Source organism: Silene latifolia, chromosome 10 (genome assembly GCF_048544455.1).
Source record: "Silene latifolia isolate original U9 population chromosome 10, ASM4854445v1, whole genome shotgun sequence".
Lineage (NCBI taxonomy): Eukaryota > Viridiplantae > Streptophyta > Magnoliopsida > Caryophyllales > Caryophyllaceae > Silene > Silene latifolia.
The window spans coordinates 66,649,465-66,665,791 of NC_133535.1; the positions used below are offsets into that span (position 1 = coordinate 66,649,465).

The 16,327-nt window shown below is 37.9% G+C and overlaps 1 protein-coding gene and 1 long non-coding RNA gene across 2 annotated transcripts; both read left to right on the top strand.

Moving 5' to 3' along the window:
- The first annotated feature begins 5,103 nt into the window (after window positions 1-5,103).
- LOC141607711 (uncharacterized) lies at window positions 5,104-7,133 on the top strand. The gene is made up of 2 exons (XM_074427065.1): window positions 5,104-6,348; window positions 6,459-7,133. Exons 1-2 carry the CDS (start codon window positions 5,104-5,106, stop codon window positions 7,131-7,133), a joined length of 1,920 nt encoding a protein of 639 aa, XP_074283166.1.
- Window positions 7,134-12,834: 5,701 nt separating this feature from the next.
- On the top strand, window positions 12,835-13,961 carry LOC141609017 (uncharacterized). The gene is made up of 3 exons (XR_012527138.1): window positions 12,835-12,924; window positions 13,696-13,794; window positions 13,907-13,961. It is a non-coding gene; the product is annotated as an uncharacterized LOC141609017 (long non-coding RNA).
- Window positions 13,962-16,327: the final 2,366 nt, after the last annotated feature.

The following is a 16,327-nucleotide window of genomic DNA, read 5'->3' on the forward strand; positions in this document are numbered from 1 at the left end:
TTCTACACAAATTAATCACCACACAAGCGGAAATTTTCAGCCATAAAACATTGCACAAATGCATCACTATCGGCTATTTCTCACATCATAACTCAACATCTCTTTAACTATCATCATTATAGCTATAGTAGGACTTATAAACTTATATGGGATCACCATTTCCAACAACCTTAAGCAAACACCAACATGATCACTTTCATATTACGGCATACACTTTCACATTTTCACGCATTTCTATCAAATAAAACTCTTTTTCGTTACTCATTATCACCACATATACTCACTAATTCTACCAAGACTTCACCATACACGACCCAAATGCAACTATCACGCCCACATCAATTTCAACAAAGACTCAACCACAGGTAGTTCCAACACAATCAACATACACATTAAGTACATACTCACGGACTCCTCATTCCCATACCCAGTGACTGGCTTAAGTACAATGAGGCCAAGATTTTGAAATGAAGGCGCCTACTCATCCAAAACCTAGCATCAGCTGGGGCTCTCATCATACATACACCAGGTTCATTTTATTAGACTCACTACGTTCATTATTTTCATTGGTTACAGGTTCCAAAATCGTCGCTCTGATACCGCTTTGTAACACCCCCATATTCAGAGGAGCCTTAACTAGGCCTTCCTTAGCATATAAGAGCGTTATCATCTCGGTTGCCCGAGGTAAGTAATCATCAAAAGTCGATAAAAGAACATTTATAGTTATGTTACAAACGTTACATCCAACTTAACAAAATAAAGATACAACTTGTGAACTACACACTATCTCTATCAAAAATCGCGAGGACTCATCCCTCCAGGACTCCAGCTATCTACGACATCAACACCTGCTAAGACTGACTGCTCACCATAAGGGATCACGGAAGACACACAAAACAACAAGACAACCACACAAGGTCAGTACTGAGATAAGACATGACAAAGCCAACAACATCTATCAACACAACACAACACAATCGGTCACACACACAATCACACCCACTCCAATCAATCTCCGTCACCGACTGTCCACTGGACCAGCGCTGCCAGTGGGGGACCGCAACCGTACCCACCAAATCCCCGCTCATCATACCGAGCGAAAACCCTGTCCCATTAATGTGCACATCCCCTCTCGTGGCGGGTTCCACGGAGGGCGAAACTAGGGCGTGAAGCCACTCACGCAAGTGACTTCACTCAGCCGAGGGCGCACCTCGAGAACCAGAGACAAACAATCACAGACAGCTGCAACACAACAACAAACAATAAACTGTATACACCAACCGACTACCGCATATACGCTGTCACACAAACACATATACAATACAACAACCACGACACGACCACCGACACACTAGACTATCCACAGAAACTGAGTAGGCGAACCTACCTTTAAGCAAATGCAACCATTCCATGTCCACACACGCAACATCCAGAAACCAAGCAACACCTATATATATAACACAACCATCTATCACTACCAAGCAAACCCTAACTGCAAAGACAACGATACGGATGATGATGACGATATACCTACAAGAAGAAACCTGGCAAAAGACCGCTACCCGACTCAAGCTATGCTCTCACTACTACAATTATACTCAAAGAGGACGCCCCTTAGAGTACGGTTGGACACAAAACCGTCTTATATCAGTCAAAAAATTTGGCGCCATTAGTGAATACATACTTAGGACGGTTAATAGAGACAACCGTCCTCGTTGTAAAAGTAACAAGGACGGTTGGTCAATAAAACCGTCTTCTTATTAAAATACAAGACGGTTATAATACACGACCGTCTTCTTGTATTTTAATACTTATCCAAAATCCCAATCCTATACCTCTGCATATTCAAACACTACGCGATATACACGAAACCCTTCCTTATACCCTAAAGCCCATAAACCACCCTCGTCGTCTGTCGTTCATATCTCACGCAACCACCAGCGCCTCGCAAACCACCGCCTCGACATTCTTCATCATCGCCCTAGCAACAGCGTAGCACCGATCATCGCCAGTCCTTCATCACCTTATCGAGGTGTGTGTCGATCGTCATATTCTTCATTATGTACCTGATAAATCGTTTATTTAGTACAAATTGATTTCGTAACTATCATAATTGAACAATGAAATCATATTCTGCATTTAATTTCAGACAATTCGTTAATCTGCTTGTGTTATTGCTCTTAATTTTTCGTGGAATTGCTTGTGCTTATCCCCAATCCCCTTACTCTGCTTGTGCTATTGCTCGTGCTATTTTTCGTTGATTTTGCTGAATTTATCAATCTTTCTTATTGCAATCTCTTTCGTGTAAGACAATTTTATAGTTAGATTATCATGAGACCAGCCCTTATAATGGGAAATTGATGATCATTTGCCATAAAATTGGTGAATTATGGCAAATGATACACTGAAACAATAGTTTTTAGATTCGTGGCTTGGTTGAAATACCCCTATTACTTGTCCAGAATCATCGGAGTAATTTTCGTATATTTTTTTCAAACTGTCACCATATATAGAATGTAGTGAAACTGCCAATACAGCTGTGCTACGAAAGCTTCTGGTTTTCTCTACAGTAGTATTATTTGTATTGATTTTCGGCAGTAGATTGTTTCCCCATATGCATGTCAACTATTAGTTTACAAATATGTAGGGATCAGAGGCCTAATAACCCTGGTTCGACTGGTTCTATACCTCTTTCGTGTCAATACTGAAATGCGCCTGTCGAACCAGGCTTAACTAAATTAAAGAACTACCACGCTTCAGATGTATCTTTCCCCTGCCATCCCATTTCCATTCACTTATTTGATATCAAACCAAAAATTTCTTTACGGAGTACCCTTTTAGCAAAAATTCATGAGGACCCATTTCCATGCTGTTTGGTGGATTCAATTCATTCAAAGTACTGTACCGAGTACTAGTAGAACACTGCAAGACTCCTAATGCCTGATGGCTTTTTTGTGGGATGTTGGGCGACATATCTGATGTGGGGACCAAGTAGTCAGAGAGAGAAGCGTTTTGTGCTTCTACTGGATTTTGTTGACTGCTCTGAAAAGCTCTGTTCAACGCATTAGATGTGTTGCAAGTAATAAGCGGACTAGAAATACTTTGAGCTTGGTGCATTGATGCATTTGTATATTGGTTATGACTCACTAAAGCAGCAGGTTGACCACAACTCGTGAAAGGTGATGTTGATGTATGAGGATTAGGAAGAACATATCCAGACAACTCTGAAGTCAATGTTCTTGTATTTGACTGACGAAAAACTGGGTTCCTAACGAATTGAGAACAAGACCCTTGTAAGTTAGCAGAAGTGTTATCAACAAATTTAACCGCTGAATTGTTACTGTCTTGCCAAATCAAAGGAGCTCGATTAGACACCCCAGACCTGACTGTGATTCCATTCCTCTTAAGTATAGGAAGAAACGCAGTCGTTCTAGGAGCCAATTGTGCGACTCTATTTCCCTGCGTATCACTATTCCGAACCCTCAAAAGTCCGTTGATGTATCTTTCCCCTGCCATCCCATTCCATTCACTGATTTGATATCAAACCAAAATTATCGCTTCCTTTATTTTTTTTCTAATCAATTATTTTTTCTTTTATGTGGACACTTTGTTATACTTGAATTTAGCTCAGGTTCATCTTCCATCAAATCATTTTTAACACTCTTTTATTAGCATTATGTCACATCATCGTATTCAAATGAAAAAAAAAGTGAAATACAGAATTTATGTGATTCTCTGAAGTACAGAATTTATCAATTTGGTATTTAGTTAGTCTTCTAACTTTTCACATCTGACTTATCTATATAATTAACTATATAGATAAATATGGCGCGTACTTGGATGTCTGATGCAAAAAAAGGTGACCCAGAATATGATGCCGGGTTAGCCGAATTTTATGCCTTTGTTAGAGATAATATGACAAACACATCTAGTATGGCGTGCCCTTGTGATATGTGTCTTAATATGACGCATATGAGCTTGTCAGATGTACAAATTTATTTACAGAAGAGAAAGTTTAATCCAAAATATAGACGCTGGACTTTTCACGGAGAATCTAGAACCATAAAAAGAAGAATGAGAGAAGATATAAATATCCAATTTAGTGAGATGGAAAAAGAAACATGTTTTAATCTAATTGAAAAGGATTATGATGCGCCAGAAGAAGATTCGGGTTTGGGAATGGATATGAATTCTGATTCGGCTGATGAGTCTGATGATAACTCTGAAAATATATGGGGAGATTTTTGTGGAGAGAATGAGGAAGAAGAGAAGTCATCTATAAATATTGATGAAGATATTATAGATGATGATGATGTAGATGTTGATGAAAATAATTTGGTTGACATAAGTGTTGTATTAGAGAAGTTAAAAGATTCTGAGATGCCATTGTATAAGAGCTGCAAGAAATACACTAAATTGGCATCAATTGTTAAGTTATAAAATTTGAAAGCTAAAAATGGGTGGAGCGACAAGAGTTTTAATGACCTCCTATAATTGTTGAAAGACATGCTTCCGGAAGATAATGTTCTTCCTAATCGCACCTATGAGGCAAAAAAGATACTTTGAGGAATTGATATGAAATATGAAAAGATTCATGCATGTCCTAATGATTGTATATTGTATCGCAAAGAATATGAGACATGCACTCACTGTCCGGTTTGTAAAGAGTGGCGGTATAAAAAGAAGGAGGGGATCCCAGCAAACGTTTTGTGGTATTTTCCAATCATTCCAAGGTTGATACGCCTTTTTGCGAATAAGGAAGATGCGAAGCTATTGACATGGCATAGAACTGCCAAAGCTAATGATGGGAAGTTGAGACACCCAGCTGATGGGTTAGAGTGGAAGTTCATTGATTCTAAGTACCCGGAGTTTGGCAAAGAATCCAGAAATCTTCGTCTTGCATTATCAACCGACGGGATGAATCCATATTTATGCATGAAACGCAAATATTTGATGTTGTCTTTGTTGATTTCTAAGCCTAAAGAACCTGGTAATGATATAGATGTCTATTTGGCTCCTCTTCTCGAGGATTTGAGAATATAATGGGATAAAGGGATAGAAGTTTTTGATGCCTACCAGAATAGCGTATTTAATTAAAAAGCAATGTTATTGTGCACTATCTCAGACTTTCCTGCATATGGCAATCTGTGTGGGCATACTGTACATGGAAAAAAGGCGTGCCCTTTGTGTGGAGAAGATGTAGATTCTTGTTATTTGACATTTTCTCGAAAGCAAGCTTACTTAGGATATCGTAGTTTTTTAGATGAGGACCATTCATATCGTAGGCTACAAAAAGTGTTTAATGGAAAAGTCGAGCATCGTCCACTTCCTAAGATATTAACTGGTCATGAAGTATATGAAAAGGTAAAAAGTATTCAGATTATATATGGGAAGAAAAGTTCCAAATTGGCATCTCGTGGTTATAAGAAGATGAGTCCTCTTTTTGTGCAACTTCCTTATTGGCGTGATCTCTCTATAAGACACTGCTTAGATGTTATGCATATTGAGAAGAATGTATGTGATAATATCATCAACACTCTTCTCAATGTTCCAAATAAGTCAAAAGACAATAAGGCGGCTAGGAAAGATATGATGGAAATGAAAATTAGGCCTGAGCTAGCGCCGCAAGAGAAATTAACGCGTGCTTATTTGCCTCCGGCTGCTCATACCCTTTCAAAAAAGGAGAAGATGGAGTTTTGTCAGTGCTTGCATGGTGTTAAAGTGCCAGAGGGATATTCTTCGAATATAAGTAACCTCGTATCAATGCAAGATCTCAAGCTTACTGGTTTAAAGTCTCATGACTCTCATGCATTGATGCAACAATTACTACCTGTAGCTATTCGTTCTATTTTACCTAAAAAGGTTCGATTCGCTATAAGTAGGTTCTGTTTTTTTTTCAATGCCATATGCAATAAATTAATTGCTCCCACAGAGTTGGACTCCTTGCAAAAACTAATTGTTTCAACTCTTTGTGAGTTTGAAATGTATTTTTCTCCTTCCTTTTTCACGATCATGGTTCATCTAACTATACACTTGGTTAGAGAGATTAGATATCTTGGCCCAGTTTATTTGAGGTATCAATATCCGTTTAAAAGATTGATGAAAGTGTACAAGTCCTATACTTCTAATAGATACCGGCCCGAAGGGTGTATTGCTGAGCGTGCAATTATTGACGAAGCACTTTCTTTTTGTTATACTCACTTATCTGATGCTGAATTACTTGGGGTTCCTAAGAGTAGGCATAGTGAGTGGATGATGGGGAAAGGGCTGAGAGGTCATGTTTTTCAAGATATGACAACAGAGAAGTGGCATATTGCACATACATACGTCCTTCACAATGAGGATGAGGTACAACCATACATCGAAGAACACATGGTGTTCTTAAGGAATAACCACCGAAATAAAACCGAGAAGTGGATTGCTAATGAGAACAATAAACTTTTAGAGTTTGGTTTAAGAGTCGAGTCATTCAAGACTTGCAAGAATACCCAGACGCTATCTCTTCCAGATTAAAAAGACTTTGTTATGGACCAGATATTACCGCCTCTTCTTATACTGGTTATGCCATTAATGGTTGTACGTTTTACACTCGTAAGCAAGATGACATGAGCACAATGCAAAATAGTGGTGTTTGTGTAGAAGCAGAAGCAATGTACTTTGCTATTTCGAAAGATAAAAATCCAATTTTGAGTAAAATGCATTACTATGGAGTTATTGAGGAGATCTGGGAGCTGAATTATTGGGAATTCGAAAGTCCTATTTTTGGTTGCAAGTGGATTGAAAGTAATAATGGTGTTCACAAGGATGAATTAGGATTCACGTTGGTGAATCTTGGTAAAGTCGGTCATAAGGAAGACCCTTTCATCTTAGCCACTCAAGCAAAACAAGTGTTCTATGTAACAGATTCGGTGGACAAAAATTGGTCCGTTGTTTTATCTGTACGCGGTAGGCGTGCAATGGATACTTGTGATGAAGATGTTGTATTTGAGGGCTTCGATCAGCAGTTACCACGGTTTGAAGACGTTGATATTCTTAAGCCCTCGAGTTTATACACGCGTGATGATCATAGTGAGGGGATATGGATTGACAGTGAAACCAATTCAAAAAACCGTCCCCGTGATGATGATGTTTGATTACACATGGTCAAATTTGGATTAATAATTTATTTTATTATTTTATTTATTTATTTTTTTGGTAGAATGTAAGTTCTCATTAAGCTCAAAAGACTATTACAAGCTAAGCAAATAATAACATTACATGGGATGAACTACATTAAGGAATTCATCCAAGCTTTGTCAACATCATTAAGACCTACAGTACATTTAGCTATTTGTTGTCTTAGCCGCATCTGGATTTGATGAATCAAACACTCAGGGTGCTGCAATTTTCCATCCAGGCGCGCCTGATTTCTCTGCTGCCTAACTTCATAGCAGACTGCCAGTAGAGCAGTCAAGCAGATAGTTTTCTGTAGTGGCTTCCATTTCCTTCTACCAATCCAAATAAGACCATTACTCTGCAGATAGCTTTCCAGTTCCCGCTCATATGAGTTTTAGGAATATGGCTATCCCAAGGATCAGTTTTGATGTAAATTTGATGGACCCATTTCAACGGATATCTAGTCAACTGAGGCATCATCTCTGACTGATTTCCTTATTTCGTTTTTTATATGCTGAACTTAGTCTTGCATTTGTTCCTTTGCTGCCAATTTACTTTTATGTTAACCGTCTAGTTTCTAAAGATTGGCTGTGGCTTTTGTGATTTAAGAATAATATTAATTCCAAAAATTTATGTGCAGGTTGATCGATGACAATGCAAAAGAGAAAAAGAAGTAAGAAAAAAATAGCTCCAGCCAATCTGATGATGGTACGACAAAGAGAGAAAAGCGTTCGGAGAGGGGTCGATCGGTCCTGAAGTTGGCTTCAAAAGCTATTAGAGATGAGGACCCAATTAACTTAGAATGGGATAGTGAGCTGAATTTGCCGACTGGAGATTGGGCTGCTAAGTTCAGTAGTTGGATTGGAATTACTGTTCGGGGACATGTTAGCTGCACGGTTGAAAAATGGGACGATGTGGATCAAGTGACAAGAAGAGATATGTTAGATATTATCGGAGTATGTAAAAAATTACTTAGCTTTTAAATATCATTTATCTTTTCTTATACAAAAGGTTAGTTTATTAATATCTGTTTTTATTTTACTTTGACTATGTAGGGGGCATTCACAATTATGAAGGGACGTGAAAATTGGTGTCTTGCTAAGGCGGGAGAGTTATGGAGAAAGTGGAAGAGTAAGTTAGTCTGTGAGTGGTTATACGATGAGGAGACGGGAGCTATCCGGTGGACACCACCGACCTTGTGGAAGCAGATAACGCCTGATCAATGGAATTCATTTGTGGCATCTCATACTACTGATGCATTTAAGGTAATTCTAGCACTAGTCAGCCTCCATACTGCACCAATTTATATTTCACATTCAGTCCATTATTTATATTTGATTAATCTCAGTTGTGGTCGCACTAGTGGTATTGGCCTTGATTTCACGCCAGAGTGCAGTGCATATCTGGTCAGAATGCAGTAATTTATGTCACTTAATTCATCAGGTGAAGTTTTAGTTGTAACCAGTGTAATGGGTTGTTGATGGTTCACCTCTATTCTTAAATGTTTGGCAGAGTAAGCTAGCTTTTGGCATGCAGATTTCTGCAAAAAGTGCATGGGTTAGTTATATTAATTGGAAATTGGTTTCCTATGATAGACAACTGCAATCCTACCATAGACAACTGCAGTCTTTTGCTTAGGTGTTAGACAACTGCAGTCTTTTCACATGTGAGAAATCTTGATGATCTGTCTGGACATATTATTAGATATAAAAATTGAGTTGGGCTTCTTGCTCATTTTTCAGCGTTAGTTTCTTAGTAGAACAGATGACGCATATAATTTAAAGAGACTTCAATATTAGGACGGATCTCTGAGAACGAACTTACTTGAGAGGGAGAAGGCTACAACTGGCAGCTGTTACAGATCTGAATCTGTAAACAGACGTAAGTAGACGTAAAACTTCTTGTCAGGAATGGCAAGACATAGCAGACAGTGTAAGATCATAGTTTGGTTAAGTTAGTGCTTGCTAGACGGCTTCCGCGATGTTTTATGTTTGAATGCTTAAGAGGTGTATTTTTTGTTTATTTATGTGATCTAGTTTTACTGTTCCTGTGAAGTCTTAGCAATTATGATTAATGTGCTGGCCATAGGGGACAATTTCCAACCTTCAAACATCTTCAGTTACCTTTTAGGAGGATTGATTTTGATTTGGAAATTGGTTTCCTATGATAGACAACTGCAATCTTTTTGTTTTGATTTTGGTGAATTTGGAAAAGGTTTATTAAACTTGTGGTTATTAAACTACTTACAAACAAGCTGATATGGGAGATTTGATTAAATTCAGGAAGTGTACTGGCTGATGCATGATTAATTAATTTTCCATTCTGTCATATTTTTTGGATGTACGCAAGTTACTTTTTTTTTGGCTGCAAATTGATGGTTATACAATATAAAACGATATTTTGGGATGAAAACAGGCCATTAGTGAGAAAAACAAGAAGAATGCGGCTCAAAGGCAAGCACAATACCATGGTTCTTGAGGAGGATATCGAGGAATTGAGATATGACCGATTATGTTAAGGAAGTGGAAAAAAATTTGTAAGTTAATATCACATTTGAACTGTACGTTAAAAGTAATGAATGTGTAGATAATGTTGTTCATAACTATTTGATTTTATATGAGTATGTGTAGGAAGCAATAAACAAAGACGTCAAGGCAGGTGTATTTGTTCCCAAGGGACGAGAAGATATACTCGCTAAGGCGCTTTGCAAGGCTGAACATCCTGGTTGTGTTCAAGGAGTTCCTAATGGCATAGGCATAAAAGAATATTTTGGGAAAGCTCCCAAAAACCCAACTCCAACACAGTTGAAGGAGAAAGTAAATATTACTAAACGTTGGCAATTACTAAACATTGGCTTAAGTCAAGAGTTGGAGATGTGTTCAATAAGAAGTTGATTTCTTATTCAAATTTTTTCTCGAGTCGATAAGTACTTTGGAAGAGCAATTGAAAGAAACTCAATTGATGATGTTGAAGTTCTGGCAAACGGGTGAGCGACCAAGTGAAGAAGTATTAGCTCGTTTCATAAACGCGATAACTAAGAGTACACAAGGAAATGGTGCATCTATGGAGGTGGCTCAATCACAAGCTAGAGAGGAGCCATCTTCTGGAGATGAGTCTGGAGAGGAGTCGCCTGATGATGAGCCATCTCATAAGGAGAAATCAGTTAAGCCATCTACTAAGGAGTCGCTCTCTAATGAGGTTTTCCGTACTCTAGTGGCCACCATTCCAAAGATTCCTATCTCACCACTAGAGGTATTCAAATTATAATCTCTCCCACTATATCATATTTATCTATCTACTTTGTGCTCAGGGGAAATTACATTTACCTAGGGCAAATCTAAAAATCAAACCTGTGACTGTGACTTCTCTGCAATCTGAAAAGCCGAGTCCAGTTTCACATTTAGGTGTGCCGAAAAATTACTATGAGAGTGAATTGGTAAGATCATAAGGTGAACATAAAAAAATCGTGTTTAAGTGACTGTGACTTCATCTCTGGAAAATCGTGTTTCTGTTATAGTATTGCACGAAATCATACTCTTACCAAAAAACAGTTTTGATGGCTGCCCACTGAAATCATTGGAGGGTGTGATCAGTTACACAGTTTTTATCTGTGATGCCTTTTCGCTTTGAGTGCCTTGACTTGTGACTGTGACTGCATATCTGACATGTCGAAATATAAAACTGGCAAGGTACACAGTTTCTCTATGTTAATCTCCATAGTTATTGATCTTGACTAGGCATACTACTAGGAACAAGGAGAGGGTCAGAAATGTTAGGAGCCTTAGGAGCTTGCTTGTAAAAGCACGAAATTATAAATTTGTAGTTATGGAACTGCAGGAGCACAAAAATGACATTTGCTACTTATATATATAACAAATAGCAGTTTGATGGTATGATGGTTATATTTTCATATCATTACTTTTAAGTAAACTGGTCGGTTTTTTATATGCAGGTTTTTTTTGAAAAGTCCTTCGTGCTGGTTTTTTAATATTCTTATGACACATTTGATATAGATGACATACTTTGAAATTATGATTAATTTGAATTGTGTAGGCTTGGAAAAATTGTATATTATCATTGCCGGGGAAACCGATAGTGGCTTCAGGGTTGGTGTACATGTCACGTAATGGGGAGTTTGTTTCCGTTCACGGCGCCTCCCTAAGTAATGGTTTTAAAAAAGTCACAATCAAGAAAGTCTACGGTGGATCTGAAAATACTTTGTTGTCGGTGCCTGTTGGCGACTTGAAGATATTGAATGATGCTAAGGGCTCATTTGTTCAATGGCCACAAAATAATATTCATAGTCCTAATGAGGTAATTTCATTTGTTGACGGCTAATAGAGAAACATGCATTCATAGTCTATTTATTTTTCTTTTCATCCTTCTTGATAAGGATGTTGGTATTGATATCAGTCACTATACAATGTTTCGAATTAAATGCTTTTGATAACCGTGCAGAAAAATATACGAGAAGATATGACACGGGAATCAACCAATTCTAGACAACCAAACCCTAAGCCTTTAGACTCAAAATCAGCAAATTTTCTTGGCGTAGAAGTTAGTCTTCAGTTCAGGGAAAAGTGGAGAACCATGTCGTTGAAGAAGTTAATAAATGAGGCTCGTGTGTTAAAGACAAGTGCAATGATGATCACCGTTGATATAAAAGAGCATATACTACACCACGAACAGAAATGCATGCTTACCTATGAAGACCTTATTCATTGGTGTGACGAAGAAGAGATAAGTGCCTCTCACATTGCTTTGTTCATGAGGTTTGATTTCTAATCTTCGAAATGTTTTATATAATTTTCTTAATTTTGTTTTGCATGCTTAGCTATGAGTCCAGCCAAATTTATTCTCCTCTATTCACAGCAGAATCACTCTACTGAAAGCAGGATGTTAAATGTAAAGCAAGCATTTTTTCACCGCTGACCTGTACATGCCTTGTGCCAAAAATGTGTATAGTCAAGGACTGGAATAACTAAATGAGCATTGAGATCGAATCCAAAACGGTTTGAAGTTGCTATGCTACACTGACTCTTACATTATCCCTCATGTATCCATGCCTGACTCTTAATACGTTGGTAAACATCACAAAGTTAATGTTAAAAGGAAATGCACAAGAACTTTGCTTAAAGACCCTATACTGCATTTTTCTTGTATATTACTTCTAAACTGCATTTTTAAACCATATGAGTCATTAACATATCCTGAGACGATCAATTATCATTTTTTTATGGTAGGTATTTAACTGAGCTGCTAGAGAGTATGCAATGTACAAATTCATATGGATTCTTGTGCCCCACATTCTCCCTCATGTATCCATGCCCCACATGACATGTACGGGTTGTGAAAGGAGTCGAAAGCTTGTTTTTGAAGGGTATGTACCTTTTTTCATACTACTATTAATTATATTATTCAATGCTACTTATTAATACGCGATGCTGATTGTTTTATTTTATAAATGGTAGTAATCATTAGATGTTGGCTGCCATTAATCCAAAGGATGGTGTAGTATATTGGTGTGATCCAGCTGGAACTCTAGAGTCTCATAAATTTTTGAAGGATACAATTAATTTGTAAGCTTGGCATGTATATGATTTAAGAAATTGTAATTATTTCATAGATTTACATTTGTTTTATTAAAATAAATATAATTAAGGCATGTCTATAACATATATTTAACACGGGGCAATTACGAAGCTAAACTCTATGGATCCACTTTTCGGGTGTCACCCACAAAAACAGCTTGAATGGAAAATTATAAAGGTACTCCTTCAACTAATAGTACTTTTATCTCCAAAATTATATAATCTATGTTTTTTTTTGGGTTATTTGGTGAGAATAATCCAAACAATTACTCGTATGCTCAAATTAATCCCAACTATATTTTAACTCATATTAATCTGACTTGTGAGTCATTTTTCTTCTACTACACCAGCCCTAATTGCTTATTCCCAGTAGTCTTATTATTTCATACAGAGTTAGCCTTTTCGCCCCCAGTTTCATGCCTTTTCCTCTGATCTAAAGCCAAGTCTTATTTCATACAAGTTAGCAATTATTTTTTGTGAGGGTATAGTCAATGTTGTGTTGATTCGGCATTTTCCTCTAAACGGGTTTTACTTCTTGCTATGCTTTTGAATCTTCAGTGGTAATGTGAATAATTTGGTGTTTGATATGGGTTTTGATTTGGTAGTGGAGAACACAAATTTAATTCAATAACAATGTGTGCTCACTATTTACTTTCTTCCATTTTAGACTCCAAGCCTGAGTTATTTTGCCTTAATTTTGTGTTTTGGCATTCATGTTTTAGGCGTTAGTATTGCAGTGATGGCATTCATGTTAGCTTTTTTAGCTAAACTAGGGTCAATTTCTCCAGCCTTGTATTGAACGTAAGTTAAGTAACCTTTTCCATTGATTAATGGTGGATGAGAAGACTAGTAATACTATTTGGATTATTCTCATCAAATAACCTTTTTTTTTGTTGTGGGCTTATTGTATATACGTTGTAGTTGACACTTGACATGATTTCGAATTTAGTGTCCTACACAGCCATTTGGGACCGTCTTATGTGGATATTATGTCTGCCGATATATGTTGGAGATCATCAGAGGACGATATATTAGTATTATTCCAAATGTATGTCCTTTCATTTGTTTCTTTTGTTTCAATATTTACTTCATTTTATATAAATTAAATATGTTGGTATGTAAATAATTATAATTGTGTTTTTTGGTTACTTTGTATGTAGTTCATGATTAAAGCTCCGAAAACATACTCGGTTGAGCAAATTGATGAATTGCGGGAAATTTGGGATAAATATTGTTTGAAGTTTAAGGCGCAAGTATTTGATGGCAACGTCTAAAGTAATTAGGATGATCAGATAGTTTGTGTGATGGTTTGTGGATGAAGAAACTTGTGTTAGTGCGTGTGTTTAAAAATCAGTCATTGATAGCCTTGTATTTTGGAGGTTCAAACTTATATGGTTTTATTTGGTTGGATTTTAGAGTATAATGGTAAGATTTGCTGGATTTTTTGAAATGTAGCCGAATATAATATTAAGCGACTATTGTCGTATAGAATATGAATGAAACAATTTTTTTTTCAAAAATATGGTTGTGTGAAAGCGTATCAATATGTGCAATATTGTGTGGAGATTATATTTGAAAATTGGCCTGAAGTTGATTTAAAAAATGGGGGCGGAATTGATTTAAAAAATTGGCGCAAAAAACCTGAAATTGGCGTGAAATTGTAGCGCGAAATACATTTTAAAATTTGGCGCAAAAAACTTGAATTTGGCGCAAAAAATATATAGAGGACGGTTGGACAATAAAGCGTCATTATTCAAAAGAAGACGGTTCTGACCTGTACCCGTCCTCTTTGAGAATAAAAAGATGTCGGTTCTTTGAGACAACCGTCCTGCTTTTACAAACAAAAGAAGACGGTTTTACTTTATTTTAACCGTCCTCTTAGCCTACGAGGACGGGTGAATTAAGGACGGTTTGTTTACGTAATATGGACGGTTTTGAGCCGTCCTCTTTATTGATTTTTCTAGTAGTGTCTCCTAAGGCACAAGGACCTTCAAAGGCTTCCATGGAGGTTATATGGTGAAGGGAAGGGAACAAGGCGACCTAAGGATCTGAAGAAATGAGGCGGAAATGATTGCGGATATAACAAAACGCGATTATAAACCCTCGCTGAAACCACGATACTCGATCGAGTTGCCCACCTACTCGATCGAGTGTCCTCTACTCGATCGAGTGTCAAAGCTACTCGATCGAGTAGCCTCTACTCTATCGAGTACCACCCCTAACTCACAACACAGGATAACTTTGGTACGCACTTCTAAGGACTATTACCGCTCCCATGGTCAGTCAACGCTGGTCAACGGTCTCTAAAAGGGCGGGTATTACAGAGATTCTTTACGCAATCCTCAAAGGAGGTGCCATGGACACTAAAGTCATCCATGAACACCTCCATAGACTTCTCTATGAACTCGGAAAATATAGACATCATCGCCCGTTGAAATGTCCAGGGGGCATTGCACAAGCCAAACGGCATTCTTCGATACGCGAAGACACCGTAAGGGCATGTAAAAGTAGTTTTTTCTTGGTCATTCGGGTGAATGGGTATTTGGAAAAACCCGGAATAACCGTCAAGAAAGCAAAAATACTTATGGTTTGCAAGCCTCTCGAGCATTTGGTCAATAAATGGTAAGGGAAAATGATCTTTTATTGAGGTGGAGTTAAGCTTCCTATAATCAATACACATTCTCCATCCCGTGACAGGTCGGGTGGAGATGAGTTCACCATCCTTATTCTCAACCACGGTCATACCGCCCTTTTTGGGGACGATTTGAACCGGGCTAACCCACTCGCTCCCGGAGATGGATTAGATAATTCCGGCCTCAAGAAACTTATCAACTTCCTTTCTTACCACCTCCTTCAATTTGTCATTTAACCTTCTCATAGGTTGGGCGGAAGGTTTGAATCCATCCTCAAGCGTGATGCGGTGCATACACACTAGGGGATCGATTCCAATGACATCATCAAGGCTATACCCAATGGATTTCTTGTTTTCCTTGAGGACTTTCAAGAGTTTTTCTTTTTGAGAAGCCGTTAGGTCCGCATTGATGATCACGGGGAAGGAGTGTGCCTCATTAAGGAAGGCATATTCAAGGGATGGGGGCAAAGGTTTAAGATCTTCCTTAGGAGGGCTCGGATCCTCAACTTCATCCAAGATATGTGGCAAGACTTCATAATCTTCCTCCAAATGCTCCACCGAGCACTTGTCTTTAGCTTCTTCAATTGCTTCTTCCAATATGTCTATAGAATAGACATTCTCAAACATTGGTTATGATATGGCCCCGGTCAAAGAGAATTCAACAACATTCCCTCCGACCTTGAAGGTGAGCTTCCCCTCTTTGACACTAATATTAGCATCCCCGGTTGCTAGCAAAGGCCTTCCTAGAATGATTGGTGTTTGTTGATCCTCCGGAATGTCAAGTACAACAAAGTCCGCCGGGATAAAGAAGTTACCAACCTTGACCGGTACATCCTCAATCACCCCCATCGGTCTTTGCACCGATCTATCCACGAGTTATAGTGTCATTGAGGTGGGAATCATGTCATTCAACCCAATATTCTTGGCAATGGGAAGAGTTAGAATCCTA